This window comes from Phascolarctos cinereus, unplaced genomic scaffold, assembly GCF_003287225.1.
Source record: "Phascolarctos cinereus isolate Bilbo 61053 unplaced genomic scaffold, phaCin_HiC Scaffold_7;HRSCAF=346, whole genome shotgun sequence".
NCBI classification, from domain to species: domain Eukaryota; kingdom Metazoa; phylum Chordata; class Mammalia; order Diprotodontia; family Phascolarctidae; genus Phascolarctos; species Phascolarctos cinereus.
In genome coordinates, this window is record NW_027556180.1 from 176,694,048 (window position 1) to 176,715,050 (window position 21,003).

Consider the following 21,003-nt stretch of genomic DNA (forward strand, 5'->3'; position numbering starts at 1 on the left):
TGTTTTCTATGCCCCCCCAGATTTCTTTCTGTCCCACCCCACCTGCCCAAATATCTCCTTCCAGATAATTCCTGTGGCTTGTGTGTAGTAGTTTAGGCAACTCCCTGTTGTGATTCCACTTTATCACCACACGGCCTAGCCTGACTTTCTCTTTCAAGTGACAGAATGAAGTATGGGATGTTCAGGGATAAAACAAAAAAAAAAAAGTGATGGTTATTTATTTAGACTGCAAAATGATAAAATAGTTTCTGTTGAGCTCCTGAATTCACTGAGTTTTACAAAACAGATAGTAGGATTTACATTTTGCAAAGCATTAATACATTTAGATAGCAAGATTTATATTTTTTTCAAAACACAAAACCCATTTCTAACTTACTTGATATTTACAACAATTTAATATTCCTATGCTTAGCATGGTGCTTGGTATACAGTAAGCACTTAATAAATGCTTGCTGACATGACTTGTTGACAACAATACTATGAAGCAGGCAGAGAAAATATTGGTGTCTCCAACTGCCAGATGAAGAAATGGAGAGTAAAATAACTTACGTTATTGGGAAGGAGAACTCAAGGTTTTTGAGTCTCTTTTCAGTGGAATGTTTCCTCTGACATGTGTAGAAGAAATAATATATACTTATGTCAGTGTCACTGTTCGCCCATCCAATCAGGGTATCAGCTCAGAATTCTTTCCTGTCATAGAGATTCATTCATTGATTCAACAATATTTATTGAGCACCTACAGTGTGCAAGGCCCTGGAGGACTAGGCACCATATCACACACACTAAAAGGATTTGGATGATGACATAAAATTCTTCCCAACCTTTGGTTTATTCCATCAAAAATTGCAACTCCCTGGAGAATTTCCCTCCTGATTGATAGAATTTTTGAAGGATACCAGTCCAAATTAGAACTCACACTTCTAGGGCACATTAAGACTTACAAATTATTTCCTTTACCACAATCCTAGGGTGCAAGTGTTATTCTCCCCACTTTATAGCTGTGGAAACTGAGGACCAGAGAGATGAAGTGACTTTCCAATGGTCACACAGCTGGGATCTAATTGCAAGTCCATAGATCTTTCCACTATGGCACAATACCCCTGTAACTTACAAGGAGAACACAAATCATCAAAACAAGTTCCCTCTCCCATTGGTGCTATTCAAAAGAGCATGACACTCTTTGCAATCTTTCCAAAGAACACGATATTCCTAGCAAATTCCCATGGAGGAGCTACTTTCCCCAAGCCACAGTCAGTTTAGTATTAACCTCCTGTTCAGGGCCAAACGTTAGCATCTTATTTTCTGAGAAGGAAGAAAGTTCAGTCAATTTTGATTACAGTTCTGGCATCAACCCTAATTGTATTCTAAAGAAACTGTCCTCCTGAGCAAGTTATCTCTGGAAAGAAATCACTAATTAGCATGGCTTTTGCATTTAACTTTCTTTGCCAAAAAATAATATTTTAATGATGAAAGGGCAAGCGTGATGGCTTCTAGGGGAATAATCATCAATGGCAGGTTAACATGGATCCCAAAGCAGGAACATCACAGCAGAAATGTGTGAGTTGCCCTGATGTTTGACATCTGTAAGGTATATAAATGACGGGAAATAAAATGACCTCTTGAATGTAGCAACCTGAGTGACTTAGTTAGCTTTCATCCACCCATCCATTCAATTTGGATGCAAAACTTTTCGTAACAATAGGTTGGATCCTTAAACTGACATATGATATCATAGCATCTCAGAATCCTAGAGTGGGAAGGCAACTTGGAGATCTCTAATAATGTACCCACCTACCAACATCCTAGTTTTAAGAAGACACAGGGAAAGACTAAATGATTCGCCAGATTTAGACCTAGGGCTACAACTCAGGTCTCCTGACTCTCATTGCCTCTAGCTTACAAACACATTGAGAAGTTATTTTAAAAATGCGCGTCCAAATTATAGAACTAGCTTCTGGAATAACCCTAATTGAAATCCTTGTGATCAAAATATAATATGTATGGCTCTCAGACTCTGTTATTTTAAATAGCTGAGGGGCACTCCTTGAAAATCCACACACACAAAAATCTCATTTTGATTGCCTTTGTAACTCCATAGCATTTTTGTTACCCTATGTTGTACTAGTGCTACTGAAAAAAGTGAAACTGAACCCTTAAATAACATCTGGTTATCTATTCTCCTTATAAAATCTTTAAAAAGACTGTCAAACAAGTTCTTGGAATGGTAAAATTGTTAGTTAAGGATGGCTCTCCCTGTCCAAAGGAGGTCAGTGATTGCCCTCTCAATCACCACTTCATCCCCCACTGAGTGATTGTGCTGACCTCTGGGCCAAGCTACCAAAGGGCAATTATCATCAGCGAAGGGAGTGGGAAAAGAAAGCTGGATTCAAAAGAAGAAGACTATTTTCCTGGGTGATCATGGGCATGTCACTTAGGATAACAGAATCAATGTTCAGAAACAGAAGGGATATATAGTCTAACCCCCGTCATTTAATATATGAGGAAACTGAAGTCCTAAAAGGGTGGGTGACCTAAGGTTACACAGGTAATAAGTGGCAGCAGATTCTCCAACTCCAAATTATATTTTTGTTGTTGTTATTCAGTTGTTTCAGTCATGTGTGATTCTTCATGACCTCATTTGGGGTTTTCTTGGTAAAGATACTAGAGTGATTTGCCATTTCCTTCTCCAGCTCATTTTACGGATGAGAAAAACTGAGGCAAACAGGGTTAAGTGACTTGCCCAAGGTCACACAGCTAATAAGTGTCTGAGGCCATATTCAAACTCATGAAGATGAGACTACCCAGCTGATCTAAGCCCAATGCTCTGTCCACTGCACCACCTAGCCTCTCCAAATTATCTACTCTTAAAGAAAAATGAGTGATGTTTCTAGGGAAAGTGAGGAAATTATATTCCTCATTTGTAATATGAAAGGGTTAGACTTATGACCTCTAAGGTCCTTTCCAACTCTAGAGCTATGATTCTACCCCCGATCCTAACATATTCTAAGATCACAGTTTGAGTTTCAACTCCGCTTCTAGAATGAGGCAACTAAGTGGTGTAGTGGATAGAGTACTGGGTCCAGAGTCTGGAAGACCTGAGTTCAAATCCCATTTCAGACACTTACCTAGCTATGACCTTAAGCAAGTCACTTAACCTCTCTCTGGCTCAGTTTCGTCAACTGTAAAATGAAGATAATAATAGTACTTACTTCCTAGGGTGGTTGTGAGGATCAAATGAGATAATATTTATAAAGTACTTGGTATGTGCCTCTCCTATTTTAGGTACTAAATAATGCTAGTTATCTTCATCCTCATCAACATCAACATCATTTTACCTTTGGGTGATCTTGGGAAATTTAGTTAAGCTCCAGCTTCCTCAGCTAGAAAATAAAGATATCATCATACATCAGAGACAGCTTTGTGTAGCAGCTAAAGAGCTGGCCTTTGAGCTAGCAAGACCTGGATTCAAGTACTGCCTCTGACATATATTATCTATACGTTCCTAGACAAAACACTTAAGTGCATCCCAGGCAATTCTCCAATACTGTCATCAGTATAGCTGGTGCTAACCTGCAATAGTAGCAGAGGTTACCTTACCAGGAGCTGTCAGTGACAATGAAAACATAGGTCTACTCCCTCAGGGAAACACACACACACACACACACACACACACACATATGAATTACTCATTTTTCAAAATCGTGATTAAAAAAAAAAGCATATGTAGCAGCCATGACTGTGACCCTCATAGATATACAAATACCTCACATTTGTACAGCACTTTATAGTTTGCCAGAGGCATGCTGGTAAATGTTTAACAAGCAGTTCTCCAAGGGGAACAATGTACCTATGACACACTTTTAAGTTTAATTTGCATCATTAACATTTTGTCCATCACTTTTTTAAGTCTAGGCAACCAAGAAAACAATAAATCAAGCCCTGATACATAGCGTTTGCCAATTTCTGAGGTGTGAATACTCACACGGAAAATTCAACGGGAACCCTCTCCAGTCATGCTGATCTATATCTTGCCACTGGACCCAGGTGGCTCCAGAGGAGAAAACGAGGCTGGTGACTTTGTACAGCCCCCCCTCACTTAAATACAATTCACTTGCAAGTCATGGCATCACCTTCTTGATGTCGTGGTCCTTTTCAAGGACAAAGGGCAAACAATAACAACAAGAAAATTTAACAATCAGCCCAGTTTGAGCTGCTTCCAGCACACACATCAGGTAATGCAAGCATTATTATATTCATTTTGCAGCTAAGCAGACAGAGGTGTCAAACAATGTGGCTAAAATCACACAGCTATTAAATTTAGGAGACAAAATTCAAAGTTAATTCTTCTGATTCCAAATCCTTTCTACTATAATCTGCACAGAAACTTGAGCTCTTTGCCACTGTGGTTTCTAAATAAGTCAGTGGATTTATTGCAGAAAAAGACCTTAGGGTTTATCTAGTCCAGAGGAGTCAAATATGCAGCCTGCAACACTCCTGAGTGCATCCCAAACCAGATTCAAATGTTATTGGGAAAGACTTTACAAAATAAATAAAAAATACAACAGAATATAGATAGCATTACCTTTAAAACTAAGTCAATATGTGGCCCACAGTGATCTTTATGTAAGGATTAGTGGTCCCCACTTCTATTTGAGTTTGATACCATGGCCAACTTGTCCTTTTACAGATGCAGAACCGAAGACCCATGGGGAGGAAGTGATTTTCCCATGGTCACACACTGATAAATAGCAGAACAGGAATTCAAACTTAATTCCTCTGACTCCAGAGCCTGTGTTCTCGCTCCTATACCATTAGACCTCAGAATCATCTACACATAGGAAAGACTCAAAGTGTTGCTGGCAAAATGCCCTGACTTTTCCTATGAGGATGCTTTTAAAAAAAACCCCAAAAATCTTCAAGCCTATGAAATCCTGACACCTTCTGTACATTGGTAATTACCGTCAGGTGTTATTTGGATTTTACTACTCTCCAGAAACTAGAGTTGAGCACATATGATTAGCTCAAAAGCAAACAGCAAGGTCTCTTTCCATCCCTTGGCACTAGGAACCAGGTATGGTGCCAAGTAATTTGAGTCATGTTCGTTTATGCTCATCTAGCCATAGCAGCATGGGTTTTGTCAAGGATTTCCACACCGAAACCAAAACCTTGGTGTGATACTGAGCAACCTTCCCCTTCCTGGTCTGATCACTTGTCTTGTGAATATTCTCAGCCTCTACTCTTGGCCTGGAATACACTGGACATAAAGGGGAATGCTGCGCCCCAAGGGTATTTCCCGTGCTCTAAATGCTGACCAGGGTTGCAGCTAACGGGAGTGAAACCAGCCCAGTAGAGGTCAGAGAAGGGAGAAGTAAGGCACCATGATAAACCCTGACACACCTGACTGGCCTGTGAACAACTAAAAGTAAGTTATAATTCCATTCAAATTCAATCCAAAGACTCCCTTCTTCACAAATATCTGTTATCTGGTTAATTGTGGAAGTGTTTTACTCACCAATACAGTTATCTCTTCTACATTGCATGGGGATTAGGGGCATGGTGCCTCCCCCATCATGATCTGGAAAATCTGTGTAAAATATTTTGGTCTTCCCAGAGAAGAAGTCTGTATTATTACGATATCAAAAGATAAAGCATGTTGGTATTACGTACTACAACACATATGCATTTCTGAGCATCTAAACTTTTTCTATGTCATTTGCTGGTCTTCGCATGTTGCAGGCTGGTTCCATCAAATTCCAACAAACACTCCATTTAATTTCTCATGCCAATTCAAAATACATCAAAACCGTGATGGGAAAGTCGTGATGCGGAAATAATTACTTATTTATTACAAGGAAGGGCCTTATTTGGGGGGAATGGAGCAATAGAGAAGGTCTAGATGGTAAGTGACAATAATGACCCCTAAAAAGAAGAAAAGAATATCAATGTAACTTTTTTTTTAATCCACAGAACAGAGAAGAAAATAGTTCAGAAGGAGATTCATTTAAGCAGAGCAGCGTTGAAACCTCTATGTGAAATTTAACAGGGATTTCACTGGTGTAAGGAACTCCCAGATGAGAAAACCCTCTTCATCAGCCCAAGTTAACACCATCTCTAAAATGGACAAGCTTAAAGAGATTACCTAAAGAATAGAGAAGTGGCTTGCCCAAAGGTCACACAGATAGTACACATCAGAAGTAATACTTGAACTCAGGTCTTCCTGGCTCCAAGGCCAGCTGCATCTAATTAAAAAGAACAATCAGCTATACCTAATAGAGATTCACAGTTTCATTTAAAAAAATTTTTTTTCTGGTCCCTTTGTTTTTTTTTTTATATAAAGAAACATTAGTGTCTGTTGACATCAAGTTCATGGTCTTCTTCGTGAATGAAGAACAAACAACAACATAATCAAATAAATAATGATAATAAAATAAAAGAGCTATAATTCCTGAGAGCTCTTTAGCCGACTCAAAACTACCTATGGACAAGTATCTCTTACTTTTTTCTTTTTTTTGGTGGTGGGAGGCAAGGATTAAGCGAAGGAGAAAGGGATTCTGACTGTGTATACTGATATGTCTATGAATATCTTGACACATTGATACCTACAAATGAGTATGATAATGTACCCCAGACTGTGCCGTGGCATCTGGGCCAGCAGCTGCTAGAGTCAGCATATCCTTAGACATGTCTTAGACATATGCGACAGATGGACAGTGAAATTCAATTCAATTATATTAAACGCTTACTATGCAGCAGGAGAGGGCACTGTGCTGGGTATTGATTATACAAATTAAGTTAAATTTTTAAGATTCAATTAAATTTTTAAAAAATGATTTCTGACTTCAAGGACCTTACATTCCACTAGGGAAAGATAAGGCATACACAAATACATATAATGCATATTATATAAGTGGCATGATAAAAACAAAATCTAGAAGTTAGAACAGCTTAATTAATAATAATATTGAGCATCGTACGAGAGGAGGAAGGGAAAGGAACAGTATGCATTAAGTATCTACTATATGCCTGGTTTTGTGCTAGGCAATTTACAGATACTATCTTATTTGATCCTCATAACAACCCTAGGAGGTGGGTACTATTATGACCTACATTTTATGGATGAGGAACCTGAGTCAGACGGAAGTCAAGTGACTTGTCTAGGTAAGAAAGTATCTGAGTCCAAATCTGAAATCAGGTCCCTTTGGCTCCAAGCCCAGTGCCCTACGCATCAGTACCCCTTAGTACCCAAAATGCTTAGGGTAGAATTGAAAGAACATCCTCCTCCTCATCATCAATGAGATATTAAAAATGAGCAATCACCATTTGGACTAGATAAAAATAGAATCATATATAAATATGCACGTATATTAAGAGGAAAAGTTCTAAGAGCTACATAAAAGCAGTTCAAAATCCAGGTACAAAGATTATTAGTTGGAATATATTCTAAATAAAATGATAAAATGCATTTTTTTTTAAAAAGAGCTGGATTAAAATTTTTACATGGCAAAAGCACAGGGTAAAAGATCTTTACCAGGTGCAAAGAATAAGGCAGAGAATTTCACACTACACCAGTAAAAATATCCTAAGGAGAATAAGGGGCAGCTAGGTGGTGCAGTGGATAGACCTGGAGTCAGGAGGACCTGAGTTCAAATCCAACCTCAAACACATATTAGCTGTTTGACTCTGGGCAAACCACTTGATCCTATTTGCCTCAGTTCCTCATCTGTAAAATGAGCTGGAGAAGGAAATGGTAAACCACTCCTGCATCTCTGCCAAGAAAACCCCAAATGGGGTCACCAAGAGTCAGACATGACTGAAATTACTCAACAACAACATAGTGGGCAAAGGGAACCATTACAGGCTTTTGAACCTAGAATTAACATGATTAAAGCACCACCATAATGCTATAGAAAGAGAATTAAAATAGGATTCACAAGACCTGGATTTTTCTTTTGTGTTTTTATTCCCAGCACTTAGCACAGTGCCTGGCACATAATAAGTGCTTAATAAATGCATGTTGACCAGACTCAAGGTCATGAGGAGTCAGACATGACTGAAATGACTGAACAAGAACACCACCAATAGAGAACAAAACTGTAGGAGCAGCAAATCACTATTCCAGGAGAGCAGGTACAGGACGTTAACAAGAAGTCAGGAGCACAGCAATAGAACTGGATGACCTGTGAAAGAAATACAAAACGAATAAGGATAAAAAACAATGAGTCCTCTACCAAAAACACCTAGCAGGATTTAGCAATGACTGTGACAATGGAGATGAAGGGGAAATACATTCCAGGCATAGGCAAACAGCCTGTGTGAATGCACGTAGGTAAGAGACAGCACGTCTATTTCAGGGTTAGTCTGGCTGGACCTTCGCATCCATGGGAAAACACAATATGGAGCCAGATTGCAGAAGACCTTAAAAGGTAGGCTCAAGCATTTACAGTTTAGAGGCAATCAATAAATAGCCATGAAAGTTTCTGAGCAGAGTAGTGATGCAGTTAAACCTGTGCTTTAGGAAAATTATTTTTGAAATAATCATACGAGCTCAACTCCAGATTCTGGAGAGCAGCAAAATCCAAATAGCATCTGACAGTAATTATCAATGTACAGAAGGTGTTAGGATTTCAAAGTTTGAAGTTTTTTGCTTTTTTTTTTTTTAACATCCTCATAGGAAAAGTTAGGGCATTGTGCCAGAGTAGTCTTTCCTATGTGTAGATGGTTAGCAGTATAGGAGCAAGAATACTGGCTCCGGAGTCGGAGGAATTGAGTTTGAATTCCTGCTCTAATTATAAGTGTGTGACCTTGGGAAAGTCACTTCTTCCCTCTTGACATCAATTTCTGCACCTGTAAAATGACAGGGTTGGATAATATCCTTTTCAGCAATAAATATTTTGACTTGTTTAGAAAGTATAGTGGCAAAAGAGCTCATTTTTGCACTGATTATGGTACAGAGAGACTGAATTCTGCCTCCTAAACTTAGTAGTTGTGTGATTCTGACCAAATGATTTGACATGTCAGTTTGCTTAGCTGCAAAATGGGTATCCTAATACCTTGTAAAGGATAGATTTAAATGGGAAAAGATCAAGGTGTAAAGGCAAATCAGGAGATTGTTACAGGTAGGAAGGCTTGAACTAGGGTAGTAACTAAGTGAAGGAGAGAAGGAAATGGATGCAAGAAATACAGCAGAAGTAGAATTGGCAGGAATTGGGGACTGATTGGATATGAGGGTGGTAAGGGAAAGAGAAGAATTAAAAATGACTCAGGTTATTAACTGGGGGGACTGGAAAAATGGTAGTAGCCTCAACAGAAATAGGAAGTTTAAAGTAATGATACATTTAATCAGAAAGAGGATAAGTTTGGCCTTGTGTGTGCTGGGGTTTGAAGTGTCAGGACAACCAAGTAAAGATGTCTAACAGGAAGTTGAAGATGCAGATCTGAAGTTCAGAAGACAGATCAGGGCTGAGTATAGATGTGTGAGAGTTCCTTCTCTCCTCTCTAAACTATCCTCCACACAGCTGCCCAATTGGTATTCCTAAGCATACTTCTGGGCATGTCACTCCCCACCTCAAGAAGCTTTGGTGATTCTTTATTTCCTCTACAGTAAAATCCAAACTCCTTTGTCTTACCAGACATCGTTGAGGGTACTCAACCTCAAATACAACCAAGTTGGTCTACTTCCATTACACTATTGGATGGACTCTCCCATATTTTAAATACTCTTCCTCCTTACCTCTGTCTCTTGGAATTTCTAGCTCCCTTTAATAGTCAATAAACATTTATTAAGTGCCTACTGTGTGCCAGGCACTGTGCAAGCACTGGGGATACAAACAAGAAAAATAAAGTTAGTCTCTGCCCTCAAGAAGTTTGTATACTAATGAGGACAGACAATATATAAAAGGAAACTGAAAAGTATGTGTGTGTATGTTTTGGGGGGGAGTACAAGAGGGTACCCCGAATGGGGGCATGATGTCTGTGCAGTACAAACCAACCAGAGCAGCTAATGGAAAGTGAAGAGTTTAGCTGGAAAGTTCTGAGCCCTATATAAAGTAAGGCTTTTGTGGAGTTTTTGCTCCGTCCTCTAGCCCTCCAATCACAGGGAAGTGGTAGCTGAAAGTGCTGAGATAGTATTGAATATCAAAGCTGGATCAGTCTCCATGATGGTAAGATTTCAGGTGATGCGTTTATCCCAAGGAAGGCAAGATGCTTATGGAGTGGAAGGATAGAAGATGAAGAGCCTTCAAAGCTCACTTCAGGTGTCATCTCCTAAATAGACTTCTCTGATCCTTCATGGTGTCAGTGTTCTCCTCAACTGGTAAAATTACTCTCTATATACTTTACATTTACTTATCAACATGTATGTTGTATCTCCCCCAATCTTATATAAACTGTTTGAGAGAAGAAATTATTTCACTTTTTCTTTGTACCCTTAGTACCTAGCACATAGCAGGCATTTAAATACTTATTGAATGGAATTGAAACCTTGAAAACAGCTAAGACTGCTATAGAGAGAAAAGAGGGGCCTTGGTGTATACCTATGGTTAGGAGGTGGGAATGGATGATGATCCAATAAAGGAGAAAAAAGAAAGAAAAACCAATTACTTAAGAGGAGAACCAAGAGAGAAAGCTGTTTATGTCAGTGAGGAAGAAGGTATCCAGGAGGAGTGGTCTACAGTAATAAAAGCTCAAGAGGTCAAGAACATATAAGAGATTAAAAAGTTTTAAGATTATTGATGATCTTTCAGTACACAATTTCAATATAGCATTATATTTATATGCCAGGTTGCAAGGAGTCAAGATAGAGACTGAGTGTAGGTGAGTCTTTCTAAGAGTGTAGCAGTGAAAGAGATATAGGACCATAGCTCGAGGGGATTGCAGGGAATGGTTTTTGTTGTTTTATTTTGTTTTGTTTCATGTTTTCCCCCCTAGGCAATGGGGTTAAGTGACTCGCCCAGGGTCACACAGCTAGTAAGCATTATGTGTCCGAGGTCACATTTGAACTCAGGCTGTCTTGAATCCAGGGCTGGTGCTCTATCCACTGCGCCACCTAGCTGCCCCTGTTTCATTTGGTTTTTAGAGGATGGGACAGACATAAGCATATTTCTAGGCATGAACCCAATAAACAGGGAAAGACTGAACATGGGAGAAAGAGTAAGAAAATGATTAATGGGACAAACTCCTAAGGACAACCATCAGGGATAAGATCCAGGGCACAGGTGGAAGGATTAGCCTTGGCAAGAAGAAGGGCTTCCTCAGCTTCTGAAACTGGAGCAAAGGAGAAGAGGATGGGTGAAGATTTTGTGTGCTTAGAGTAAGGAAGAGAGGAAGCTCTAGTTGGATGGACTCAATTTTCCAATAAAGGCCCCCCCCAACATTATTTTATAAAATTCCTTAATTTAGCTCTCATTTGTTGAAAGAAGAAGGGCCGTGGGTGGCAGTGGAGGCTTGAGGAGAGAAAAGGCTTTTAATTGCTACTGTGAAGACTGTCACAGGGTTTCAATCAGAGAAGAATAAAAGCGTTATCTTGCAATAGTGAAGACTCAGTTGAGTTTGATAACATTAATTTAGAAAGGACTCACTCAGCACAGTTGTGTGACTTCTTCCAGGATTATTCAGCAGTTTAGAAGTAGGAACAGAGAAGGCCATTGGTGGGGGTATTCTGTCATTCAGGACTGGAAAGACATTAATGACAGTATGACAAAGTGACAAGGGATTCAAAGGTGGAGGACAATGTCTTCTTGAACTGTTCAATAGGGTAAAGACTATGAAAGAACATGAAGCAGAGGCATAAGAGGAAAGAAGGAAAAGACTGAAGGCTATGGTGAGGATAAAATGTAGGTTTAGGAGAAGTGAGGCATAGGGAGGGATCAGAAATCAGAAAATTATCAGAGAGGAATTTTATAGTCCAAAATCACGGAGCAAGAACTGTTTGGAGTGATGTTGTCTAACCCTGTGAACAACTAAGATAGAGTGGAGATGTAGGTCAAAGGAGCTGGGCTGGTCGAAAACTTGGAAGGTCAGATTGTTAAAAGGGATGTCAATATTAATACTGAAGTCCTTGAGTCTGAGGGCAAGGATTGGATTGGAGAGGAAAGCTGTTAGCTAGGTCTAAAATTCTGTGAAAAAAGAGGAATGATTTGGATACTGGGATCAAGCTAAGCGCAGAATTGAGTTAGGACAAGAGTCCTAACTTTAAACCACCTTAGCAAAGTCAATTTGTGCCTAGACTATAGTTATCTTAAATTCATTTATTATGTTTTTTAATTTTGCTTTATTTTACTTTTCCCTTATTTAAACAATAAAAAGTCCTTCCTCCAAATCCTAAATTTGTCTCAACTCAAGTAAAAGATGAAGGGGTTTGTCTGCTTTAAGACCAAGAGAACCAGGGGAATCAGATTATTTCTATAGGCCAGATGTGGTGGCAGCAATAGTAACAGTTGGAGCTCCCAGGTAGCTCTGGCCTGCTGCACCTATCAGAGAGGTGAAAGCAGGGGAAGGCCAAGAGACAGCTGTGAGTACCATTCCCCTCCTAACTAATGTATTCCTTCACATTAATTTGCAAGGTAATCGTGCAGTTCTGACTGGTCCTCTGAGCTTTGGGGGACAGAGATTAGGCACAAAGGTTCTGGTCTTTTCTATGAGGGACTGCCAATGAACTGGGCAATAGATGCTGGGAAAACGGATATCAAGCTGATGGGTTGATCCATTAATGGATAAAGAAATGGATGGAGAGGGAAAAACATTACTAAATATATTTAGATGTATTTAGATTGTTAATCCAATCTGGTAGACTGAATGTATATGCTGTTCTTCAATTCTGCAAAATGCATTACTCAACCTTAACAAATGTTAACTAAATAATGGATTCTTATTAAGAACAGTACTATGCTTCTTCCTTCTCCCTCCCTCATGAATCCTAAGTACTTACAAGAACATGAAGAACAATTGCTTATAAATACTCATGTATATGATTATTCATTAATATGATTTGGTGGGAAAACCCCTGGACCTGGAAGCAGGAGACTGTAGGTCTGATTTCCAGCTCTGTTAACACAGTCCCTGGGTGATTAACAACTCATTTTAGTACTCTTTTTTTTTTTTACCTATATGGACTAAACATACATGACCTCTTTAGTATTTTCTAACACTAAATCCTCTGATCATTTATAGCCTTGAAGACAGTCATCAAGAATCTTTTTTATTTTTTGGTGAGGAAGAACTAAATTTATTTATTTTTAGATTTTTCCTTTTTTTATTATTATGAACTTGATTTACATCTAGAAGCACGAATATTTCCCTACCCAAAGAAGAGTGGAAAAAGAATACTGTATATGAAACCATGATTCTCCACTAAGTATAGTTTGGCTTTTTGGTTCTGATATATTTCCAATTTAGTATGGCAGTTCCCACATTAGACCTAGTTGTCTGTCCTCTTCTGAACCTCCTTCTACTTTCTGAGTTTATTTTTTGACATTTCCTTGACATTCCTTTCCTTCTTTTCTTTCTTGCTTTTTGTCACTATCACTTATTTCCACTATCCATCTTCACTTCCTCTTTAAACCTCTTCTCAAGACTCCCATGGCATGCCCTCTCCCACACTCACACCAAAAAAATTAAGGCTATTCACCCAGGGCTCCTTCTTCTGTCCTTCCCCTCATCACCATATCCATCTAACATCATACCATTTATGGCTTTCTTCACTCCAGTCTCTGATGAAGACGTTGACCTCCTTAACAAGACCAATTCCTCTACATTCACCTTTAATCCCAGGCCCTTCCATCTTCTTCAGTAGATTACCTATATTATAATTCTCACTCTCTAATATTGTTTCCTTATTTGCTTGTTCATTCCCTGCTGCTTAGAAACACTCCCAATTCTTCCCCATCCTTAAAAAATATCTCAATAGACCCTACTAGTTACCATGCTATAACTGCTCTCCCCCTTCTCACTTAAATTCCTTAAGAAATTCATTTATACTCAGTGCCTACATTTCCTTTCCTTTAATTTGTTCCAAATCTACTATTCTCTGACTTCTGACTTCATCATCTAAATTTCTCTAAATTTCTAAAATTCATCACTCTAAATTTACCATTTTTTTCATTGCCAAATATAATAGCCCTTTCTCAATCTTTTTTTATTCTTGAACTCTCTGCAGCATTGATTATCTTTTTATCTTCCTGCTTATTCTATCCTTTCTAGCTTTTCATCACCCTGCTCACTCTTGATTCTCTTTTTACTCATATAACTGATCCTTCTCATTCTCCTTTGTTAGATCTTAAGCCATGTCATAGCCACTAATTGTGGGTGTCTCCCAATGTTCCATCCTGGGTCAGCTTCTCTCTTCTCTCTACACTCTCCCATTTGGTGATGTCATCTGTTCCCATAGGTTCAGTCATCATATCTGTCATTCTGAGTGAGAGACCACAGGTGGCAGTTGCTAAGTAGGTAAGTCACTGCTACCACCTCCACATCACCAACTCCCTTTGGACACGATGGACAGAGGCCCAACCACAGAGCCCTAGAGTCCAAGAACAGGTGTGCTCCTCACACCAACAGTCCTCCTTTCATTCCAGCCTTTTTTAAACCACATCCAGTGGAACAAATCCTGTGGAGAATGGGCCTACCATTCCCACCAACACAACTATGGGGCAGACAAACTAGCCAAGCTGAAATAGCAAGGCATACTAAAGGGGAGATAGTAAACATCACATGGAAGGTGGGTAACATCATCACCACGAGCTTCCATCGGACCACAGTGAAGTCCGACTGCTCAGGACACAGAGCCCAAGAACTCTGGAAAGAGCAGTACACCTATCCCTTGACTACTGCTCTTGATTTCAGCCAGGCCCCCAAAGCAATCACAGAAGGGAGAAACGCTTGTGCAGATGTGACCTAATAACTGTCATTGCAAGTGTCCTGCGGAGTCCTTGCTTCCTCTGCAGCCACTGCTACTGAAGACCCCAAAAGAAAGTTCTTCCCACCAAAGTCCTTGGCACTATCAAATAGTTCAACATCAAAGACAGATCTAGTTTTATTGATGGAAATTATATTAAAGAAGATGCATCACCAACTGTTTTGCCATTGCACTCTAAAACCCACTGGGTCTTTCTTTTTGACTTGCAGAGGAAACCTCCCAAATATATTGTTCTCCTAGTAGAATGTGAACATCATGAGAACAAAGATTATCTGGTTTTTCTCTTTATATCCTCAACACTTAGTAATAGAAAGTGTTTAGTAGAACATGCTTTTTCATTCATTCACTCACTCACTCATTCATTCATTCTATGCTGCTGATTCCCATATCTATACAACTAACTCTAGTCTCTCCCTTGAGTTCCAACTCTGCATCGCCACCTGCCTATTGGACATTTCAAACTAGTTGTCCCATAGGCATCTCACGCTCAGCATGTACAAAACTCATTATCTTGGTCATTCCCCTTCAGCCCCCAAACTATCTCCACTTCCAAACTCTCTTATTACTGTGGAGGGCACCACCATCCTTCCACTTATGCAAGTTCCCAACTTTGGTGTTATCTTTGATTCTTCATTCTCGTTCACACTCTTGGTTACGAAGTCTTGTCACGTCTACCTCATAATGATGATGTTGTTGTTGTCGTATACCAAATACATAGGTCAGCGAAACCAGAAGTCTGTCTCAGTCCCAGACACTCAGCTACCTGACTTTGTGGGGTTTCCAGATCCCCAAAGCAAAAATACCCCCTGACCTCAAAGATCTTGCATTTTAATGGGGGAGACGTGTATATAAATAGGTACACACAAATAGCCTAGATAATAGATGGAAGGTAACTTCACAGCTGGAAAGACTGTAAAAGACTTTCTTCAGACAGAAGGCATTTGAGCTTAGCATGAAAGGAAACCAGAAATTTCTAGTGGTAGAGGTAAAGAGGGAGAGCATTTCAGGTATGGATTATGACCAGTGTAAAGGAATGGAAATGGGAAATAAAGAGTCACGCACTGTGAATAGCAACTAGGTCAACATGAATAGTGCGTGGAGGGGAGCTATGTATAAGAAGATTAAAATGGTAGGAAAGAGCCAGCTCTAAGTGCCAACAGAGAAGTTTACTTAATCCATAATATTGTCTCTTAGACAACATATACACTTGACATCTCTCATATGACATCCTATAACTCACACACTCCTACAACACACAAAAACCACAGTAGTTCAGGCCCTCATCACCTCTTGCCTAGACCATCGTAATAGCCTTCTAACTAGTTTCCCACTTCATGCTGCATGTCTCAGATCTATCCTCCACACACCTGCCAAAGTGATTTTTCTAAACAGTATCTCTGATATCACCCCACTAATTGATAGACTTCAGTGGTTCCTCATTAAAACCAGAATCAAGTATCACAAGGTCCCAAAGTCAGAGAGCGGGGTGTCTGGGGCTGGTAAACTGTTTCACCAACTGAAAAGTCTATATATTTATTATTCAACATAAGAAAAGACATTGTGGAGCAGTGGAATGGGCACTGTATCTGGAGTCAAAGAACTTGGGACCAAATTCTGGCTGTGCTACTTACTACCTGCATAATCTTGTGCAGTGATTTTATCTCTATGGGGCTTTGCTTACTCATCTGTAAAATGAAACAGTTGGACTAGATCACCTTTAAGGTCCATTCCATCCCTACAATCCATTATTTAGTAGAGTGCTTAGGACATAGTAAGTGCTTAATAAATGCTTTTGATTGATTGTAAACCTTTTTCCTTTTGGAGTATCATATTCCAATATATGCTCTTCTTTATAAGAGTTACTACTAAGTCTTGTGTGGGATCCTGACTGGTTCTTTAGTACTTTAACTTTTTCTTTCTGGCAACTTACAAAATATATATATATGTATATGTGTATATATATGTATATGTGTATATATGTATATGTGTGTGTGTATATATATATGATATATATATATATATATATATATATATATATATATATATATATATATATATATTTAATTTGTAGGCTCTGGTTTTGAAGTATGACATTCCAGAGTATTTTCAGTTTGAGGTTACTCTCAAGGGGTAATTGGTAGATTCTTTCTATTTTTAACTTGAGCTCTGATCTAATAGATCTTGAAATATGATGTCCAATATTTTTGTTTGGTTATAAAAACTTTAGAAAGTGTAAAGATTTTAAAAATTATCTCTCCTTGACCTATTTTCCATGTCAGTTGTTTTTGATGGTAACCTATCTTACATTTTTTAAAATTTTTTCAATCTTTTGGTTTTGTTCTAATGTATTTTGCTGTCTTGTGGAATCATTGAGTTTTATTTGCTCCATTTTATTATTTTTTTAAAATTTTATTAACTTATTTTGATTTATCAACAACCACTTCCATACGCTTTTGAGTTGAAAATTTTTCTCCCCCTTCCTCCCCTCCTCACCCTCCCCAAGACAGTGCACAATCTGATATAGGTTTACATTTACATACCCATTAAAGATATTTTCACATTAGTGAAGTTGTAAGTAAAAAATTAAAACCAATAGGAGGAACCATGAGAAAGATGAAACAAAACTCAACAGAAGGTAAAAATAAGTGATAGCAATTCAACTTCCATAGTTCTTTCTTTGGATGTGGACAGCATTTTCCAACACGAGGCCTCTGGAGATGTCTTATATCCTTGTAACGCTAAGAAGGTTTCAGTTTAACAATATTAGTCATCACAAAACGTGGCTGTTATTGTGTACAAAGTCCTCTTGGTTCTGCTCACTTCACTCAGCATCAGACCATATAAGTCTTTCCAGGTTTTTCTGAATTCAGTCTGCTCATCATTTCTTATAGCACAATAGTATTCCATTACATTCATATACCGCAATTTGCTCAGCCATTCCCCAACTGATGGGCATCCTCTCAATTTCCAATTCTTTGCCACCACAAAAAGATCTGCTATGAATATTTTTGTACATGTGGGTCCTTTTCCCATTTGTTTGAGCTCTTTGGGATATAGCCCTAGAAGTGCTATTGCTGGATCAAAGGGTATGCACATTTTTTTAGCCCTTTGGGCATAGTTCCAAATTGTTCTCCAAAATGGTTGGATCATTTCACAACTCCACCAACAATGTATTAGTGTTCCAATGTTCCCACATCTTCTCCAACATTTATCATTTTCCTGTTTTGTTACGTTGGCCAATCTGATAGGTGTGATGTGGTACCTGAGAGTTGTTTTGATTTGCATTTCTCTAATCAATAACGATTCAGAGCATTTTTTCATATCACTATAGATAGCTTTAATTTCTTCATCTGAGAACTGTCTGTTCATATCCTTTGACCATTTATCAATTGGGGAATGGCTTGTGTTCTTATAAATTTGTCTTAATTCTCTATATATTTTAAATGTACATTTTATTCTTAAGGAAATACATTTCTTGGGTAAGACTTTTCCACCTTCTCTTCCAAGTTAATTATTTTCCTTTCAATTGCCTCCCCCACAACTCTAATTTCATTTATTATCTGATTTTTAATTATTGCTTCATTTCTTTCAGCCCCTCTAATAGTCCTTTATCCAAGAAAATTTTTTTTCCTCTGAGGAAGGCTAGCCCTATAGTTGTGGAGTTATTTTGTTTCTGGATTTCCTTCTTAGGCTTCTCCTAACCTATTGTATTTCCTCGTTATGCTTTTTTTTTCCTTTCATTTGTTATAGTTTCATCTTCAGTTCTTTGACTGGGATAATGTCCTTTGGCCAATCCCCTCCAGCACTCCTGGGTGGATTGGATGGATCTTGTTTGATTTTGTCTACTTTGTAGTCTGGATGTTGCTTTTATTGTTAATATAAATACTACTATTAGGATATACCTTCAATTCCTATATTTTGTCTCAGTCTCCTGGTGGTCCCCCATATATTTAGGATTCAACTAGATTCTATCTCTTTTTTTTTGTACAATGCTCAATCTGAAGTTGGTTTCATCTCCCAATGGGGATCCATTATCCACTTGGGAACTGAAAAGTTAAATGACTTGCCTAGGGTCACGCAGCCAGGACCATCTTCTTGATTGTCCAGCTCTCTCCACTACACTATACTGACTTTCATATATAGAAGCATATTAAGGTAAATTACTTAAGAATATGTCCCCTCCCTCAAATACTACATAAGTTACATTTACCTCGTAGCCAAGTTATGAAATAATTTGATTGTTTTGTGTTCGTGCTCTGTCTCAACTTGACTTTCTGAATATGGTGCTGTTATGGGTGACAGTACAAAACAAGCAGCAGATGTTAATAAGCTTTGAAATCTAAGAACAACCCGACCCGGGACATACCTAGATTTCAATCAAAATGACTTTTAAATGACTGCTCATCCCATTTAAAAATGCTCATCCAATGACTTCAGCCTTTTAAATCTTCCTTTGAAGGAGCTGACTTGTTCTATTTTCAATCCTTCCTGATTCTTCTGTGACTTCTTTAAACCCCAGACCATTCAATGAGTGAAGTCAGACATCAATGCTTGCCTTACACTGCCTAATCCTCATATATACGTAACATGTATTCCAAAAGCTACAAAGACTCTCATTCTTGCATTTTTTCCCCTTGAAGAGTTCATGAACCCGAGTTGCTTTGTCCTTCCATTCCCATAGAACTTCAGAGATCGGAAGCTTTTTAAAACATACACTCCCTTCTGGTGACATCAGCTGATCTCGCTGGTATGTGAGAACGAAGGAGGTCATTGTAAAGCACTGGCCAAAGCCGAGGCAGCAGTGATGAGAGGAAGAGAGAGAGAAGGCTTGGAAAGCACTGTGAGTGCATTTTTTCCTCTTAAAAAAAAAAAACAACACCAACCCCCTCCTCTTACTGCCCTTCCCCCATCCATGGCTTTGGCAGAATGAATTACAAAAGTGTACCCAAGATTAGGTTTATAAATCTGTGGAGCAAAAACTGAACAATATGTGTGGTTTTTGTAATCGGTGTTTGTTTTTTTATTCTGAACTTAAGCAGTAAATAAAATGAGTGTTTCCATATACATAACAAGAGGATTACATATTAAGCTACAGATCTCTATCAGGTACAGCCCATTTTTATTTTAGATATATAATTAATATTTGTATTATACAGCAATGTATATTTGACACTCACATACATAATATATGATATATGTATATGTTAAAGACACCACAAATTCAACTTTCCGAGCTGTCCCGCTTGCCTAAGATTCTGAACACCGCACTCTTCAGAGCCACTTAGTCATACTGGGAAGGCACAAGACTTTTCTGATTAACCACAGATAGCTCATTTGGAAGAAGCCAACCTTCCGGGAAGAGGCCAATCTTTGTGTCACTAAAGATTGTAGAATGACAGATCAAAAGCTGGAAAGGAGCTCAGAGACCATCTAGTCTTACCCCTTCTTTCTACACTTGGGGAAACTGAGGCCGAGGGAATTTATGTTCTACTAGGTCATATAAGTAATAAATATCAGAAGTGAGACGAACCCAGATCCTAAAAGAAAAATCTTTAGGGAGGCAGTAGGGGTGCAGAGGATAAAGAGCTGGACATGGAGTTAGTAAGATCTGAGTTCAAATCTCACTTCTAATATTTCCTCAACTATGTGATCATGGGCAAGTCTTTTAAACTCTCTGATCCTCAGTTTCCTCATCTGTAAAATATTACCAATAGCACCTACCTCATTCAGTTGTTGTGAGACTAAAATGAGATAAGGATTGCAAACGACTTTGCAAACCTTAAAGCACCACAAACCCTGAAAGACTGGCTTGCACGTCCAAAAGTTTTGTCTCTGAGCCATGGCCATCATTTGCAAGGGACTAGATCTGGTTCACCACATCCTATGGGTTGCTGAAGCAATGGCAGTGTTCCCAAGGTTCATGTTTGCAGAGCAGATGGAGCCAGGACATTCTGGAATTACATTTTTAAAATGTATCTGCAACCAAAGGAATGATTGTCTTGTCTGTAGAGCCAGGATAGTCCAGTAATCTATTTGGTGCAAAGATAAATAAAACAGATGTTTGGACAGCTTTCTTCTAGGATTTTGTAAAG

General features: G+C 38.7%; 1 protein-coding gene across 1 annotated transcript in view; it reads right to left on the reverse strand.

Moving 5' to 3' along the window:
* Nucleotides 1-8,015: 8,015 nt before the first annotated feature.
* NCK2 (NCK adaptor protein 2) overlaps nucleotides 8,016-21,003 on the reverse strand; it is a 105,858-nt gene continuing 92,870 nt past the window's right edge. The window contains exon 3 of the mRNA XM_020987926.2: nucleotides 8,016-8,177. Within this exon, the coding sequence (XP_020843585.1) occupies nucleotides 8,031-8,177 (147 nt within the window). The 3' untranslated portion in view covers nucleotides 8,016-8,030. The remainder of the gene's footprint in view (nucleotides 8,178-21,003) is intronic.